This window comes from Pelodiscus sinensis, chromosome 8 (assembly GCF_052426305.1).
Source record: "Pelodiscus sinensis isolate ZL-2025 chromosome 8, ASM5242630v1, whole genome shotgun sequence".
NCBI classification, from domain to species: Eukaryota; Metazoa; Chordata; order Testudines; family Trionychidae; genus Pelodiscus; species Pelodiscus sinensis.
The window spans coordinates 66652415-66666793 of NC_143059.1; the positions used below are offsets into that span (position 1 = coordinate 66652415).

Sequence of the window (14379 nt, forward strand, 5' to 3'; positions counted from 1 at the left end):
GTAGTCCCGGCTCATGCCAAGTCCCAGACCACTGTGCCTCTGCATTTTAAATGTAGTAAGAGCTGCCCAGCTCTGCCCAGCAGAGGCACAGCGATCCAGGACCCAGCATGAGTCTCCCTTGCCCCACCCCTTCACTGCAGGGATGGTGCTGGGAGGAACTGGCTTTTAAGCTGGCTCCTCCCAGCACTGGCTACTGCTTTCCCCTCCCCTCCCCTCGCTGCCTCTGTAAGAGGCAGCAAGGTGAGGGGGAGGAGCAAGTAGTTGACTCAACTAGTCACTTATATCCCTAATCCTGATGCATCTCTTTTTGTAGATTCACAGATTCTAAGGCTAGAGGGACCACTGTGATACCTCATCTGACCTCCCATGCAACACAGGCAGTAAGACTTCCCTAATTAATGCCTGTTTGAACTAGAACAGATTTTTTTTTAAAATATTTGAAGTAAACTGGACACACAGAGAACACCTACCTCGCTCTGAATCTGAGCGATCAGAGGAGGAAATGGTTGAGCCAATGCTGTCCATTCGTATTCGTTCTATCTCCTGAGAACCTTGCAGTTGTTCCAGCCTTCTCTTTAAGAATCTTTGTTCTCGTTCCAAGTTCTCAAGCTGGTGTTGGCTTCTTCTCTCCGCCTCCTCCAGTTTCTGACGTAATAAAATATGACTTGATTACAACTTAAATTAATTTTTCCCCTATAACATGGGCCATGTACTTTGCTTCAGATTCTCATATATTTGGAAGGGATTTATGCTCAGACACGTATCAGGCTGGACTACCCTTCAATTGCTAGTAAAAATAAATCCATTTGTACCTTTGTTAGTTTACAACTTTGCTAGATCTTATATATTAGCTGCATCACTGAGTTTCATCCACCAGGGGGCCTCAATTCCCTTAATCAGATTCAGTACTTGTTATGATCACTGGTAACAAAAAATTTACCCTGAGATGTCTGGCATTCTTATTGCTTGGTTTAGTAGGTATTTATCAGAAACATTTAAACCGCAATTTATGTAACGTACTACAGACTCCTTTTATCACAGCTGGGAAATCTACCAGGCCAATGATCTTTGTTTCTGGATGGCCCACACATTGCATAAGTTCAGAGTCATTTGAGGCTAACGCTTTCCTTTAAGCAAAGCTCCCTCCCTTACTAACCCTGAGCTGTAACAAAGGATTTAGATGTATTCCTGATCCCTACAAGACTGATTTTCTTTTTCCACTTTACTTTGCCAGAAGTGATCTATGAAGGGCTTTGGGGACCGGGCAGAGACACAGATGAAAGATGATGGAACAATGACGTCAACCCTGTTTCACTCTAAAGGCCTATACTGATTTGCCAGCAGAGTGAGTGCACTCAAGAGATAGAAGTTACATTTTCCATCAAACTGCAGCCCCTCAATCACATTAGACGTATTTCTGTTTTTAAAAAAAAAAGCAAGATCTGCTGCTGTCTTTCCCTGATTACAATACAGAAACCCATCTCCCCTAATCAATCATTTCCAGAGTTAGCAAATTTTATTATGTAATTTAACAGTCCATGTTTTAATAATGATAGATGATTTAACCAAAGGAGCAATACATTGGAGAGCTGTTTGTTTCAGTCAGAGCAGATTTACCTCTGGGCAGTGGGTGAGTGACTAGGGCAGTTAGGAAAAGCCCAGATAAAAAGTATCTGGGCAGGCTGGGGAAAGAGGTGCTTACCTTGATGTGTGCTTTGGCTTTGTTAAGCAGCCCGAGCGTTGTGTGTCGAGTGCAGTCTGGTCCTAGTGGAATCAGAACCTTTAAACGTTCTAAACACAGGCGTAGGTGGGCACGTCTGGAGGGGGAGAGACATTGATGAGGAGCTGAAGCCTTATAAAGGCCAAAAATCAAACTCATTCCTCCCCTCTTACCCCCCAAGGCAGGCTCAATTTTCCACACATCAATCTGTTTCCCTCAGATACCTGCACAACCTTATGCCCAGCCATTAAATGTCTACACAGCAAATACTAGCCACTTGACAACATTAGCCCTATTGCTAACCTCTGACAGTTTATTTCCTTGTACTCATACCTGATAACCTGTTTTGGCTCGATGGACTTCAGAGAAAGAAAACACTGACACAATAGTAGTCTGCTTGGTTTCACATAACTTCAACCTGCCAGCTATTTGCAGTCTACTACACTGGGTAGAGTTTTATATCAAGGCACTTTGAAGTGCTGAATTGCACTGGCAGATTACTGGTTAAGGAAAATCCCAAAACTGACTGCCCATCTTCCTCTTTTTCCAGGCATATCAGGCAAAAAGGGAGCCTGACTGACTGCAGAAAGCACCTGACTGCAAAGTGACTGAATTGCACATCACACTAATTAAGGGGTCAGATCCTGCACTCCTTGGGCATTCTGACAGCAAGGAATGCAGGGCTGCAATAATTCTTAGCCCAGAGTTTGAAATCTTGCTAACAACACAGATTCTCTGGCAACAGAGACTCCTTTCCTACATGTGCTTCAATCCCTTCTACAATAACAATTCCAAACTACCATGGCTGTTTTGCTTTGGACTACTGTAGGACACGGTCGTTTTGTGTGTTTTTTAAATATGTGAAATTGCTCAGAAAGGAAACTAAGTATATTCCCACTCAAATTCTGCCGTAAAACTAGTTCTGTTTTCTCCCATTCTGTATTATGTGCTCAGGAATTAACAGTACATCTATGGAAAACAGTAAAGTTTTTCTTCCAGACCCTACATGAATGATTTATTTCTGCATTTGTAATCCCAATCAATAGCACCATGACATCAGACCACGATCTGTCTATACTCAAGGTATTCCAATGCAAAGTGTTCCTGAAAGCCTTTACCAACCCCGTTCAGACACAAAGAGACGGAATTTAAACTCAACCCTTATGAATGCAGAAAAACAAATTAGTTTGGACGGTTCATTTACATTTTGTATTTGAAATTCACTATTGTTTGCAGTTTGAAAGAGATGGGGAGAGGAGTCTGTAATCATGCAATTATGTCACTGACAAGCAAGGATGATTAAGGGAGAAGGGTCAGAGGTTTAGCTGATGAACTGTCAGTACAAGAACAGCACCCACTAGCACTACTATACTTATGGGTTTGTCAGTGTTTCCATTATAAAAACCCTCTTACAAAAGGTCTATAATTCAGCCGTAATAACGGCCTTGGGGCTGAAGTCTGGGCGTTAGCCTAGGAATTTTGTGTTTTTAATTAAGCATTTTTTAATTGTTTTTTAAAAGTCATAAACATAAAAAAAAACCAAGTCAATGTCATCTTCTTGCTCAGATTTTTCTACAATGAAACCTGTTAGCATTTCATTCTTATTGCTGACTAAGGGCTTTCAATTTCAGTTGACAGCCATTTTGTGCAGATAAACAGGCTCCGGGCACGGTCAGCAACAGGTGCTCTGCCAATCACATCACATCACAAGGACATTTCCACCCAAGGCAGGACAAACGTGAGCCTGCGCTTGCAGGATTACCATGCAACCAACACACTCACACTGCCACCAGTCTATAAACTGATAATTTCCAGCAACCCGCAACCCACAGAGGTTGCGCCACCACAGGGAGTTCTGCCCCAAGTGATCCGACTGACAATTGTTTTATTGGCTCCCTTGATGCTCTATAACCCTAAGGGGAGTACCAGGAAGTGTTCAGGCAACAATGTGAATCCCCAGATAGCTACTGTGACCCACTGCCTGATTCCGGCTCTGACCCTCATCTTGACTACTGACTACAAGACTGGTCCTGATCTCTGGCTTCTAAGCACCTGCTACTAGTCCTGACTACCTTTGTCCAGGACCTTTTCATCAACAGGCGAGGAAACGGGCTTCGGTTTAGTTTGGCATCCAAAAGTCTGAACTCTGACCTGACGTTCCCACAAACTAGCCAGTTGTTTATTAGCCCACAAGAGCGGTCTGGACATTTTGTGAGATACCAGCTTCTGAGGAACTGTCAGCCCCTTCCACTTCCTGTTACAGCTGGGAAAAGCTCAGAACAGCCTCTCTCACAGCATTTCACTACTGCACCAGAAAGGATGGGCAGCTTTGTGACTAAGGCACTGACTAGGACTCAGGGGACATGGAGTCGATTCCACACGGTCTTCACTGTAATGTTAACTTGAAGTCTCTGCACTTGAATGAACTCCTTTTGAGTGAGCCTCATTTAACTGAGAATGAGACCACTACAAAATGGCCCTGAAGCTGCAGAGTGACTCGATTAGCAGCACAGAGTGTTTGTATTAGCTGCACATAGTAGCCATGTCCCCAACGCAGTACTAGTGCCAGCATCACATCCCCTGAACAGGCCAGTTAGGTGGAAATTAAAGCACCAATGAGAGCTCTGTGTGTGTAGGTGGGAATCAGGTTGGGGCAATACTCAAGTTTGATCTCAGGCTGACAAGGCAGTGAAGACAGGTCTCTCTGTGCTTTCCCATAGGGATACTACTACTTCCCTTCTCCCATCTTTCATTCATCTTTATTTAGACCAGTGGTTCCCAAACTTTTCCGCATCACGCCCCCTTTTGGATTTTTGAGAAACCCTTAAGGCCCCCCCCCCCAAATAGCAGCAAAACTTGGGATGGGATTGATGGGGTGTGTGGGGCTGGGTTGCCTCGTGCCCTCCCCCGCCCCCGGAATTTCTTCACCCCCTCCCCCCCCAGGGGGGGGCACGCCTCCTAGTTTGGGAACTCATGATTTAGACTGTAATCTCTTTTGATTAGGGACAATGGACTAGTCTACATTTCAAAGGCCTTCCCAGTACACCTATACCAACAAAGGCCCCTCATAGAGATGCAGCTTATAATAGCAAAAGGAATTATTTTGCCATTATAGGTAAACCGCCTTTCCAAAAAACATAAGCTATACCAACAAAATGACTCCTTTGTTGGCATAAGCTGCATCTGTGGGGCATGGGGAGGAGGGCATGCTGACAGATATAAAGGAAAACCTTTATAATTTATATCCAGCCTCTGCCTTACGTCATGTCTCTGGACACAGACAAACACAAATGGGCCCCAATCTTGGTGGGGACTATAAGTGATGTTACCAAAATACAGGTAACCCCAACTGCATCACCTCCAGTTCCATTCCTAACAGAAACTGTCCCAAAACAAGGATGACTCTGGATAGTTTGCCTACTATAGTTTACTACACACAGGTGTCCTGCCAGGTAATGTTATGCATCATTCTTCACCATGCCTGGGGAAGTTAGTGTTCTAAATACTGATCTCTCTTTTTTTTATTGCCAGGGTGAACTTAGGAAAACAATATAGAACTGTGGTAGGAACCAGTGATAAAGCCTCGACTAGGAATGAACGTAGACACACACCCTTAGAACATGTGCCAGACAGCTGCCTCAATACCAGAGACCACTAAATGATTGGGTACAGGATGTGTTTGGCTTCTCAATAACCACCAAATTTCAGGAGATCTCAAACAGGGTGTGGAAGATAAACACCAGGGCTTGTTTAGTGGGGGGTGAGGAGTTTACAAAATTAAGCAACATAAAAGTACACTGAATTAAAGATACGGACACTAACATGCCAACTTTCTCATTTATTTCTGCTTTAAAATGGTGGAACAAAAATGAAAGCAGCTGCTGTTTGGAGACTTTTACTAGGTCTTATGTAGGATAAAGTCTGAGGACCTGTACACATGAAAAAAGCTATACTGGATAAGGTAAAGCACGAGTGCAAAAGGCCTGTATGTTTTTTTAAAATTGGCTTGCTCTGGTTTAACTTTAGTCAGTTAGGAACAGGTTTCTGATTTAACTCTGGCTGGGTCGACAAAGATTTTTTTTTTTTTTACACCAGAACTGAAAGTTAAACCTGTACAACTCCTAGTACAGGTGTGTTTACACTGGTAAAAAGGTGCTCATACTGGCAACTTATTTCCCTCTTTCTTACAGAAACAGCTATCTTGATGTAACACACCTAAAAACCTATATTGCTGCATCACGAGTGCATTGCATTATATATAAGCACAGTTAAAGCCCTACAGTTTGTGCGTACAAGGCTTAAATCAGGGCTCAGCAACCTTTCAGAAGTGGTGTGCCAAGACTGAACTTATTCAAAGATCTGTGTGCTTGGGAGGGGGTAGAGGAGAGGTACAGGCTGGGTACGGTGACCATCTTTTCTGAACCAGCTGCAGCTGGGGAGAACAGTTTAATTTAAATGATTAAACAGATGAAGCATTTTAACTTTCTCATGTCAGTTTATCAAACTTCATTTTAAATAAAGTAAAATATGTCCAACACAAAAGATTTCATTTTTTTTTAATTTATGGCAGGGGCTGGAAACCTGTTTTGGGGTGGGGGTCACTGACTCACAGAAAAATCAGTTGATCACACAAGTGAGAAGCAAAAAAACTCCTCAACCCCCCCCCCCCCCAAACCCTCACTGATGTGGCCCCCAACTGAGACACCTCACTCTTCTGGTGCTCAGCCTCACGGGGTGAAGGGAAGGGACAAAGAAGACTGAGGTTCAGGGTTTCCCATAGACCATATTTACTTTTCTTGGATGGTGGAGTTAGTGTAGTTTATGGACCCCCTGGGGTACAGACCAAAATGACAGATTCAGTGTGTGAGACAGGGCTGTCAGTGAGTGGGGTACGGATGGGGTGCAGGATCTGGGAGGAAGGTTGGGATTCAGAAGGGGGAGAAGTTGCAAGGTGTGGGTGGGAGATGGGCTGCAGAAGCAGGCTGGGAGCAGGGTGTCTGGCCAGGTAGATGGAGCAAGGGAGGGTGTTGGAGCAACTGGAGGTGGGGGGTTGAATCTTGGGGGGGAAGCGGAGTAAATGGGGTAATTCAGGTGTGCGGGTCTGGGCATGGGGCGGGATGCTGACCTGGCTTCACGCCCCCTTGCAGCAACTGCCGTGGCCATGAGGTCCCGGGCTGGCCCCAGAGGAGCTGCTGCTGTGGCCATGTGGTCCGAGAGAAATCACAGAGAACTGCGCAGAGATCTCAGGGGTTGAGAAACTTTGCATGAGAGCAGCAGAAGGTGGAACTTAGAGAGATGGCGCAAAGCTGGAGCTAGAGCCAGGATGTTCCCGAATCTCCTTCAGGGGCCAGTGCTTCTCAGGGCACGTATCAAGGTGTCTATCCCAACACTCCCAGGTTTTGGGGTTCCCACTACCCTGCATTTTTCTGAGCTGCCCTCACAGAAGCAGCCCCCTTGCTAAGGGCACACCATGAGGAAGAGGCACCAGAGCCACTTGTGCCCTAGGTGCACAGGGATGGGGGCAAGGTGGGAGGGGGCTCGGCCCCTCAGGCCCTGGGGACAGCACCATGCAGGTGAGGCAAGGCGTGAGCCAGGGCTTTGCGCCCTGAGCCCCCCTCAGTCCAGTGGTGCTGTGACCGCGGCCAGGCAGTGACTACCTGCAGGCAGCATCCAGGCCCAGTGAGGAAGGGGAGGCAAGGCCAGGCCACAGGGGAGGGCCACAGCTGCTATGGGGGGGGGGGGGGGAGACTCTGGGTCCGGAGCCCCCCAGAGGCGGCCAAGACGCATGCAGCGTGATGCAGCTCATCCCGCCGTACTGACCTGAGGGTAACATGAGCCAGGCCTAAGCAGCCGCCGCCACCACCACGTGAGCCAGGCCGGAGTGAAGGAGGGCGCGCCAGCGAGAGTCTTCTGGGTCACAGGCACTTCCAGGCTCATGGGTGCCACAGCGACTCATTGGGAGTTAATGTTTCTGAGGAACTTATGCCCCAGCCACCGCCTCCTACCGCAGGAAACCTGTTGCCAGGGAAAAGGGTGGGAGGGAGGGGCCTGAGCTCGCACCACGTGCCAATGAAAATCAGCTCTCATGCCGCATATGGCCCGCATGCCGACAGCTGGCTTAAATCTACTTGAAAACTGATTTTATCATAGAAAACTAGAACTGGAAGGGAGCTCAAGAATTCATCAGGTCCAGTTCCCTACACTCACGGCAGGACCAAGGCACCACATCATTTCTAATGGATGTTTATCTAACCTGCTCTTAAATATCTCCAGTGATGGAGATTCCACAACCTCTCTAGGCAAGTTATTCCAGTATTTAACCACCCTAATATCCAACCTAAACCTCCCTTGATGTAATTTAAGCCCATGGCTTCTTGTCGTATCATCAGAGGCCAAGAAGAACAATTTTTCTCCCTCTTGCTTGTAACACCCTCTTAGGTACTTGAAAACCGCTATCATGTCTGTAGCAAGGGTGGTTTAGATTGGATATTAGGAAAAACTTCCTAACTGTCAGGGTGGTTAAACACTGGAAAAAATTGCCTAGGAAGATTGTGGAATCTCCATCAATGGAGATATGTAAGAGCAGGTTAGATAAACATGGTCCTGCTGTGAGCTTAAGAGCAGTTTAGATAGACATCTAATCAGTGATGGTCTACACCAGTGTTTCGCAACCTTTTTTTAATAAAATACCTCTTTTAAAATATAAGTACCCCCCAGTACCTACAGTTTTCAGACACACATTTTTTTTCTACCATTGCTACACACTTGTTTAAACAACTTAACCGTAGCTGGGTGGGCGATGAAATTTTTCGGTGTAAAAAGTACAAAAATAATAAAGTGCTGTAAAACTTAGAACAGAAATTCAGTTCTCTCCAAATTTCAGTTGTGTTGATGTACCCCACAGACCTCTCTCAAGTACCCCTATGGGTACTCGTAGCACTGGTTGAGAAACACTGGTCTAGATGGAACTGGGTCCTACCGTGAGGGCAGGGGACTGGACTTAATGACCATTCGAGGTCCCGTCCAGTTCTAGTGTTCTATGATTTTGTGTCTCATCTCACCCAAACTAATCAAGCCCAATTCTTTCAGTCTTTCCTCATAGGTAGTTTTTTTTTCTAGACCTTTAATAATTTTTATAGCTCTTCTTTGGACCCTCTCCAATTTCTCCACATCTTTTTTGAAATGTGGTGCCCAAAACTAGACAATACTCCAGCTGAGGCCTAACCAGCGCAGAGTAGAGTGGAAGAATGACTTCCCGTGTCTAGCTCACGACACTCCTGTTAACACATCCCAGAATCATGTTTGCTTTTTTTGCAGCAGTGTCACACTGTTGACTCAAATTCAGCTTGTGGTCCACTATAACCGCCAGATGCCTTTCTGCAGTACTCGTTCCTAGACTGTCATTTTCCATTTTCTATATGTGAAACTGATTGTTCCTTCCTAAGTGGAGCACTTTGCATTTGTCCTTATTAAACTTCATCCTATTTACTTCAGACCATTTCTCCAGATCATTTTGAATTATGACCCTGTCCTCCAAAGCACTCGCAACCCCTCCCCGCTTGGTATCATCTGCAAACTTTATAAACGTACTCTCTGCCATTATCTAAATCATTGAAGATATTGAACAGAACCAGTCCCAAAGCTGACCCTGCAGAACCCCACTTGTTATGTCCTTCCAGCATGACTATGAACCATTAATAATTACTCTCCAAGAACAGTTATCCAGCCAGTTATGCTTATCTTATGGTAGCCCCATGTAGGTTGTATTTTCCTAGTTTATTAATAAGAAGGTCATGTGAGACCAGGGAAGATAATGGAGCAAGTAATTAAGGAAATCTGTAAACACCTGGAAGGTGGCAAGGTGATAGGGAACAGCCAGCATGGATTTGTAAAGAATAAATCATGTCAAACCAATCTGATAGCTTTCTTGTGGATAAGGGAGAAGCGGTGGATGTGGTATACCTAGACTTTAGTAAGGCATTTGATACGGTCTCACATGATATTCTTATCAATAAACTAGGTAAATACAACTTAGATGGGGCTACTATAAGGTGGGTGCATAACTGGCTGGATAACCGTACTCAGAGAGTAGTTATTAATGGTTCACAATCCTGCTGGAAAGGTATAACAAGTGGGGTTCCACAGGGGTCTGTTTTGCGACTGGCTCTGTTCAATATCTTCATCAATGATTTAGATATTGTCATAGAAAGTACGCTTATTAAGAATGCAGAAGATACCAAGCTGGGAGGGGTTGCGACTGCTCTGGAGGATAGGGTCATAATTCAAAATGATCTGGACAAATTGGAGAAATGGTCTGAGGTAAACAGGATGAAGTTTAATAAAGACAAATGCAAAGTGCTCCACTTAGGAAGGAACAATCAGTTTCACACATACAGACTGGCAAGTGACTGTCTAGGAAGGAGTACGGCAGAAAGGGATCTAGGGGTTATAGTGGACCACAAGCTGAATATGAGTCAGCAGTGTGATACTGTTGCAAAAAAAAAAAAGCAAACATGATTCTGGGATGCATTAACAGATGTGTTGTGAGCAAGACACGATAAGTCATTCTTCCACTCTACTCTGTGCTGGTTAGGCCTCAGTTGGAATATCGTGTCCAGTTCTGGGCACCACATTTCAAGAAAGATGTGGAGAAATTGGAGAGGGTCCAGAGAAGAGAAACAAGAATGATTAAAGGTCTAGAGAACATGACCTATGAAGGAAGGCTGAAAGAATTGGGTTTGTTTAGTTTAGAAAAGAGAAGACTGAGGGGGGACATGATAGCCGTTTTCAGGTATCTAAAAGAGTGTCATAAGGAGGAGGGAGAAGACTTGTTCATCTTGGCCTCTGAGGATAGAGCAAGAAGCAATGGGCTTAAACTGCAGCAAGGGAGGTTTAAGTTGGACATTAGGAAAAGTTCCTAGCTGTCAGGGTAGTCAAACACTGGATGAGCTCAAGTGTTCTCCCCAAACATCTTACATTTCAGCTTTCAAATGTTGGCAGGTGCGTAACCTCAGGTATTTTTGGCTTCTGTGGGCTGAAGTCAAGCTGATCATGGATGTTAATTAGGCTAGTCAATGTGAAAAACAGCTCTGATTGATTGAGGGAAGACAAAATGTCACACAAAAATCAACTTCTATCAAAGCAGGAAACTGACCAGCTGAGCTAAAATACCTTGTCAAACAGAGTTTATAAGTGTCATAGGTCAATCTATAGTCCCTTATCAAAAAGTCCTGGAGTTTTATCTTGGCAATTATAATCCCACAGTCTAGACAACATGATGTGTCTCCTTCTCCTTAATCTATCTGGGTCTTTATTTTAAAGTGGTTTTAACCCAGCTTCAGGCTCCCTGCCACTTAGCAGAGGGGGGCTATTTGCCTTAGTTTTTCCCTTTCAATATATTGGGTTCAATTCACCCCCGGTACAACACAGCTCAACTCCACTAAATTCAACAAACTGCTGCTGCTGCATTCGGAGGAGCTGTACCCGCACACCTCAGGGTCGAAGGTGACCCACTGGGATCCTCTTGGGCAACTGTTACGTGTAAAGAAAGCTATTAATGGAATTGCTGGGACTCAAGTATCAAGCGCTTGGCCTGTTGGGCTGCAACCCTGGGCTGGGACCTGCTGCTAGAGGCGGAATGCCAGAGGCAGTGCCTTTCTCGGATTCATAGCAGTGAAATTCACCCGCCATGTGGAGGGGCTGGCACAGGAAGGACTCGCTCTCCCCACTGCAGTTGTAGAGATTTGCAATGGTCCCAAATTGTCCAGTGCAGAGATTTTTGGATGGGATGGAAGGAGTGGTGGCCAAGGAACAGATCAAGCAAAGAGCCAAAGTCCTGCATGCATGCCGCTGCAGTCTACTGGGAGGAGTATGAACCAGAGAGGCTGCAGAACAGGGTGGGTGCATGCACATATTCCACCCCCTCCCTTTGCTAAGTGACTTGCACAAAGGCAGGGAGAGTTTTACCCTCAAGGCTGATTGAATTTGGATTGGTATTTCACCCCTTCCTTCTTGAAGCTCTAAAGCCTCAGGGGAACCCCTCCACTCCCTGCTTTCCTTACAGAGTCAAACTGCATTCTAAGCATCCTCCTGCAGACACTGAAAGAGCATTGCATTCTCCCGTCTGCTGAAGTCTGTAATTTCAGAGCCTGCTCTTTGCAGTTACCAATGACATCACTGTCTCTGATTATATAAAGCTCTGGTGGGAAGCACATATTTATGTGTGTTTGCTTCACAGCTTCAGTCATCCTGCTGTACAATATGCATCCAAACCCTGCCATGAGAACTACTCTGCCACCTCCCTCCTCCCCTGACCCAAACTGCAGTGCGGGAGAGAGACTTGGGGCACAAGTCCCCACGTTTCAGGGGACGACTGGATTTGCCGATACCCTGAGGGTTAGGGACTAGAGTTCTACAGATGGCACTCTGCCCACAGCTCAAAAACCCTCAGGTAAGGCCAGTGAGATAATTTTGTCCTACACAAACAAATGGAGGCCTGAAGGCCAAATGCAAGGGCAGTCCCCACTCCGCCCTCCATCCAGAAAACAAGCAACAAGGATGGGAAATGCTCCTATGATTCATCTGCACCCTGCCCCAGCTCTGTGCACACATACAGGACATAGGTGCTAGAAAATGGGTGAGCTACAAATCTGCCGAGACCTGGCCTATGGCCCTGCTCTTCTAGGAGTAAACATAATGACAGCATCCTCTGTAAGAGAAAACAAGACTTCCCTCCCTGGGGAACCAGAAGGGAACATTTCAAATGGACTAGCCATGGCAGATATTTGGCAGGGATGGAGCAGGTAGATGACACATGAGGCTTGCCCCTGAATTTCTCCTTGGAACCTGCAGAGGCAGCTTTCAACCTTGTCTAAGTTTGTCAAAAATAGGCTGCAAAAATATATTTTACTTGCAACCCCCGTACAATTTCAACCACGAGTCCAGGCCAGGACTTTTTACATTAGGTCTTCAATGGGGCTATGATGCATCTGGCAAGAGCTTTCCCCTGGCATGGCCTGGAAGCCATAAGTTCATGTCACATTAAGCACATACTTAAGTCCTTTTGCAGATGAATTAAGAACCTGCTCCTATTTAAAAAAGGAGGAAAGATCTTCATGTGGGAATGAAAAATTACTTTTGTGCCTTCTCTTATCAAGGAGTTGGGTCTAAATTAAGGAATTGCTTGGATTTCACAATTAACAAATAGCTTGCTTTAAAAAAAACAAGATAGATAACTGTTTAAAGAAAACAATTTCAGGAAAATGGAAGTGACCCCATATCTATAAGACGAAAGTGATTTCAGGAGGAAGTAATGAGAAGCACATGCATAACCTGGGGAAGGGGAAAATAGATTTTTCTTTCTGTAAACAATTCATAGGTCACATGCCTGCTTATCTTTTATAGCCATCACATGACAATGTTTTTCTCTACTCTTGCCTCTAACTGTAAAAGAGAATTCTCCCTCCCTCTATAACTCTAAACATCTATTGGCTGGTGCAGTTTCAGAGCTCTTCTTCATTGGATGCTTCCTTCTTTAGCAGAGGAAAGAAGAAATCTAAGATTTGCCAAGTAACTAATCAGAAATTGAAGGCAGTCAAGTGCTGGGGCTTGTATTTTCTTTGCTGCAGTGTGTTATGTAATTGCTACAAGCCCTTGAGCCATGCACAGTAAAGCTGCCATGGAGTACAGCCAGTTTTCAATAACTCAACACACACAAATTCCACCTGATGGCTGCTGGCATGTTATCCCACACTTGATATATATTTTTAAAAGATATATTCTGGTTCAAAAGCGTACACTTAAAACAAAAAAATTACTCACCTGTGTTAATAGATCTTTTCAACCAAAAGAAAAGATTTAAAAATAAAATCTAAATTTACTTCTCACTGTTCACCCTGACTGTTTATCTTGTGTTTCACTCAGACAAGGAAGACTGCCTCAGTCAATTTCACTTCTGTTTCTAGTCAGTTTCACTTGTTGGTTCCCATATATTATGAACAGTGATGGTGTGTCTTTGGGTTGCAAACTCTCCAACGAAGTGTGCAAATGGTTGTATCTATCAGACTTATGATTTTATAAAAGCTTTCTGTTGTACAAACAACAAAAACTAAACCGGACACAAATAAAGCAGCTCCATGGGCCAAATTTTCAGCCTGGTCTTCATTAGATCTTGTTTGCATGCACAAATAATCAATATAGACATGTAGGACTAACTGCATACCGGGGACAGGGTTAAGTGCAAAAAAAGTGACTAGTTTATGAAACTCAAGGCTTGTGACTTTCCTAATTTCTTTGAAGTAAAACCTAAGTTTAAATCTACCAGGTGAGTTTAAAGCTACCAGAGAGATTTATATTTGTACAGAACTTTAATTTCAGTTAGGGCTTCCAGATATTGCAGAAATGCCAACAGTAATACAGGTTGAATCTCTCTAATTCGGCACTCTCTGGTCCGGCAACATCTGTGGTCTGTCATGATTTTATTTAGTCAGATGTCCACATATAATGGGTGTGGCTAAGTTTCCTGCAGTCCCATAAAGTTTGTTCATAGCCACCGGTCCTGGCTGCCCATGTTCTGTACTTTTATTTAGCTCTAATTTACACCTAAATGTCTTCTAAGAGCCCAGTAAGCAGTGGACGTGTTGGTAATGCTGCTTGACAAT

The 14379-nt window shown here is 44.6% G+C and overlaps 1 protein-coding gene across 9 annotated transcripts in view; it reads right to left on the bottom strand.

Moving 5' to 3' along the window:
* The window catches only part of MXI1 (MAX interactor 1, dimerization protein), a 158194-nt gene that overhangs the window by 10813 nt on the left and 133002 nt on the right, over positions 1-14379 (bottom strand). For all 9 annotated transcript variants that reach the window (XM_089780217.1, XM_089780219.1, XM_089780218.1 and 6 more), the window contains 2 exons: positions 1703-1817; positions 471-645 (listed from right to left, as the gene is read on the bottom strand). In XM_089780217.1, the coding sequence (XP_089636343.1) occupies positions 471-645; positions 1703-1817 (290 nt within the window). The remainder of the gene's footprint in view (positions 1-470; positions 646-1702; positions 1818-14379) is intronic.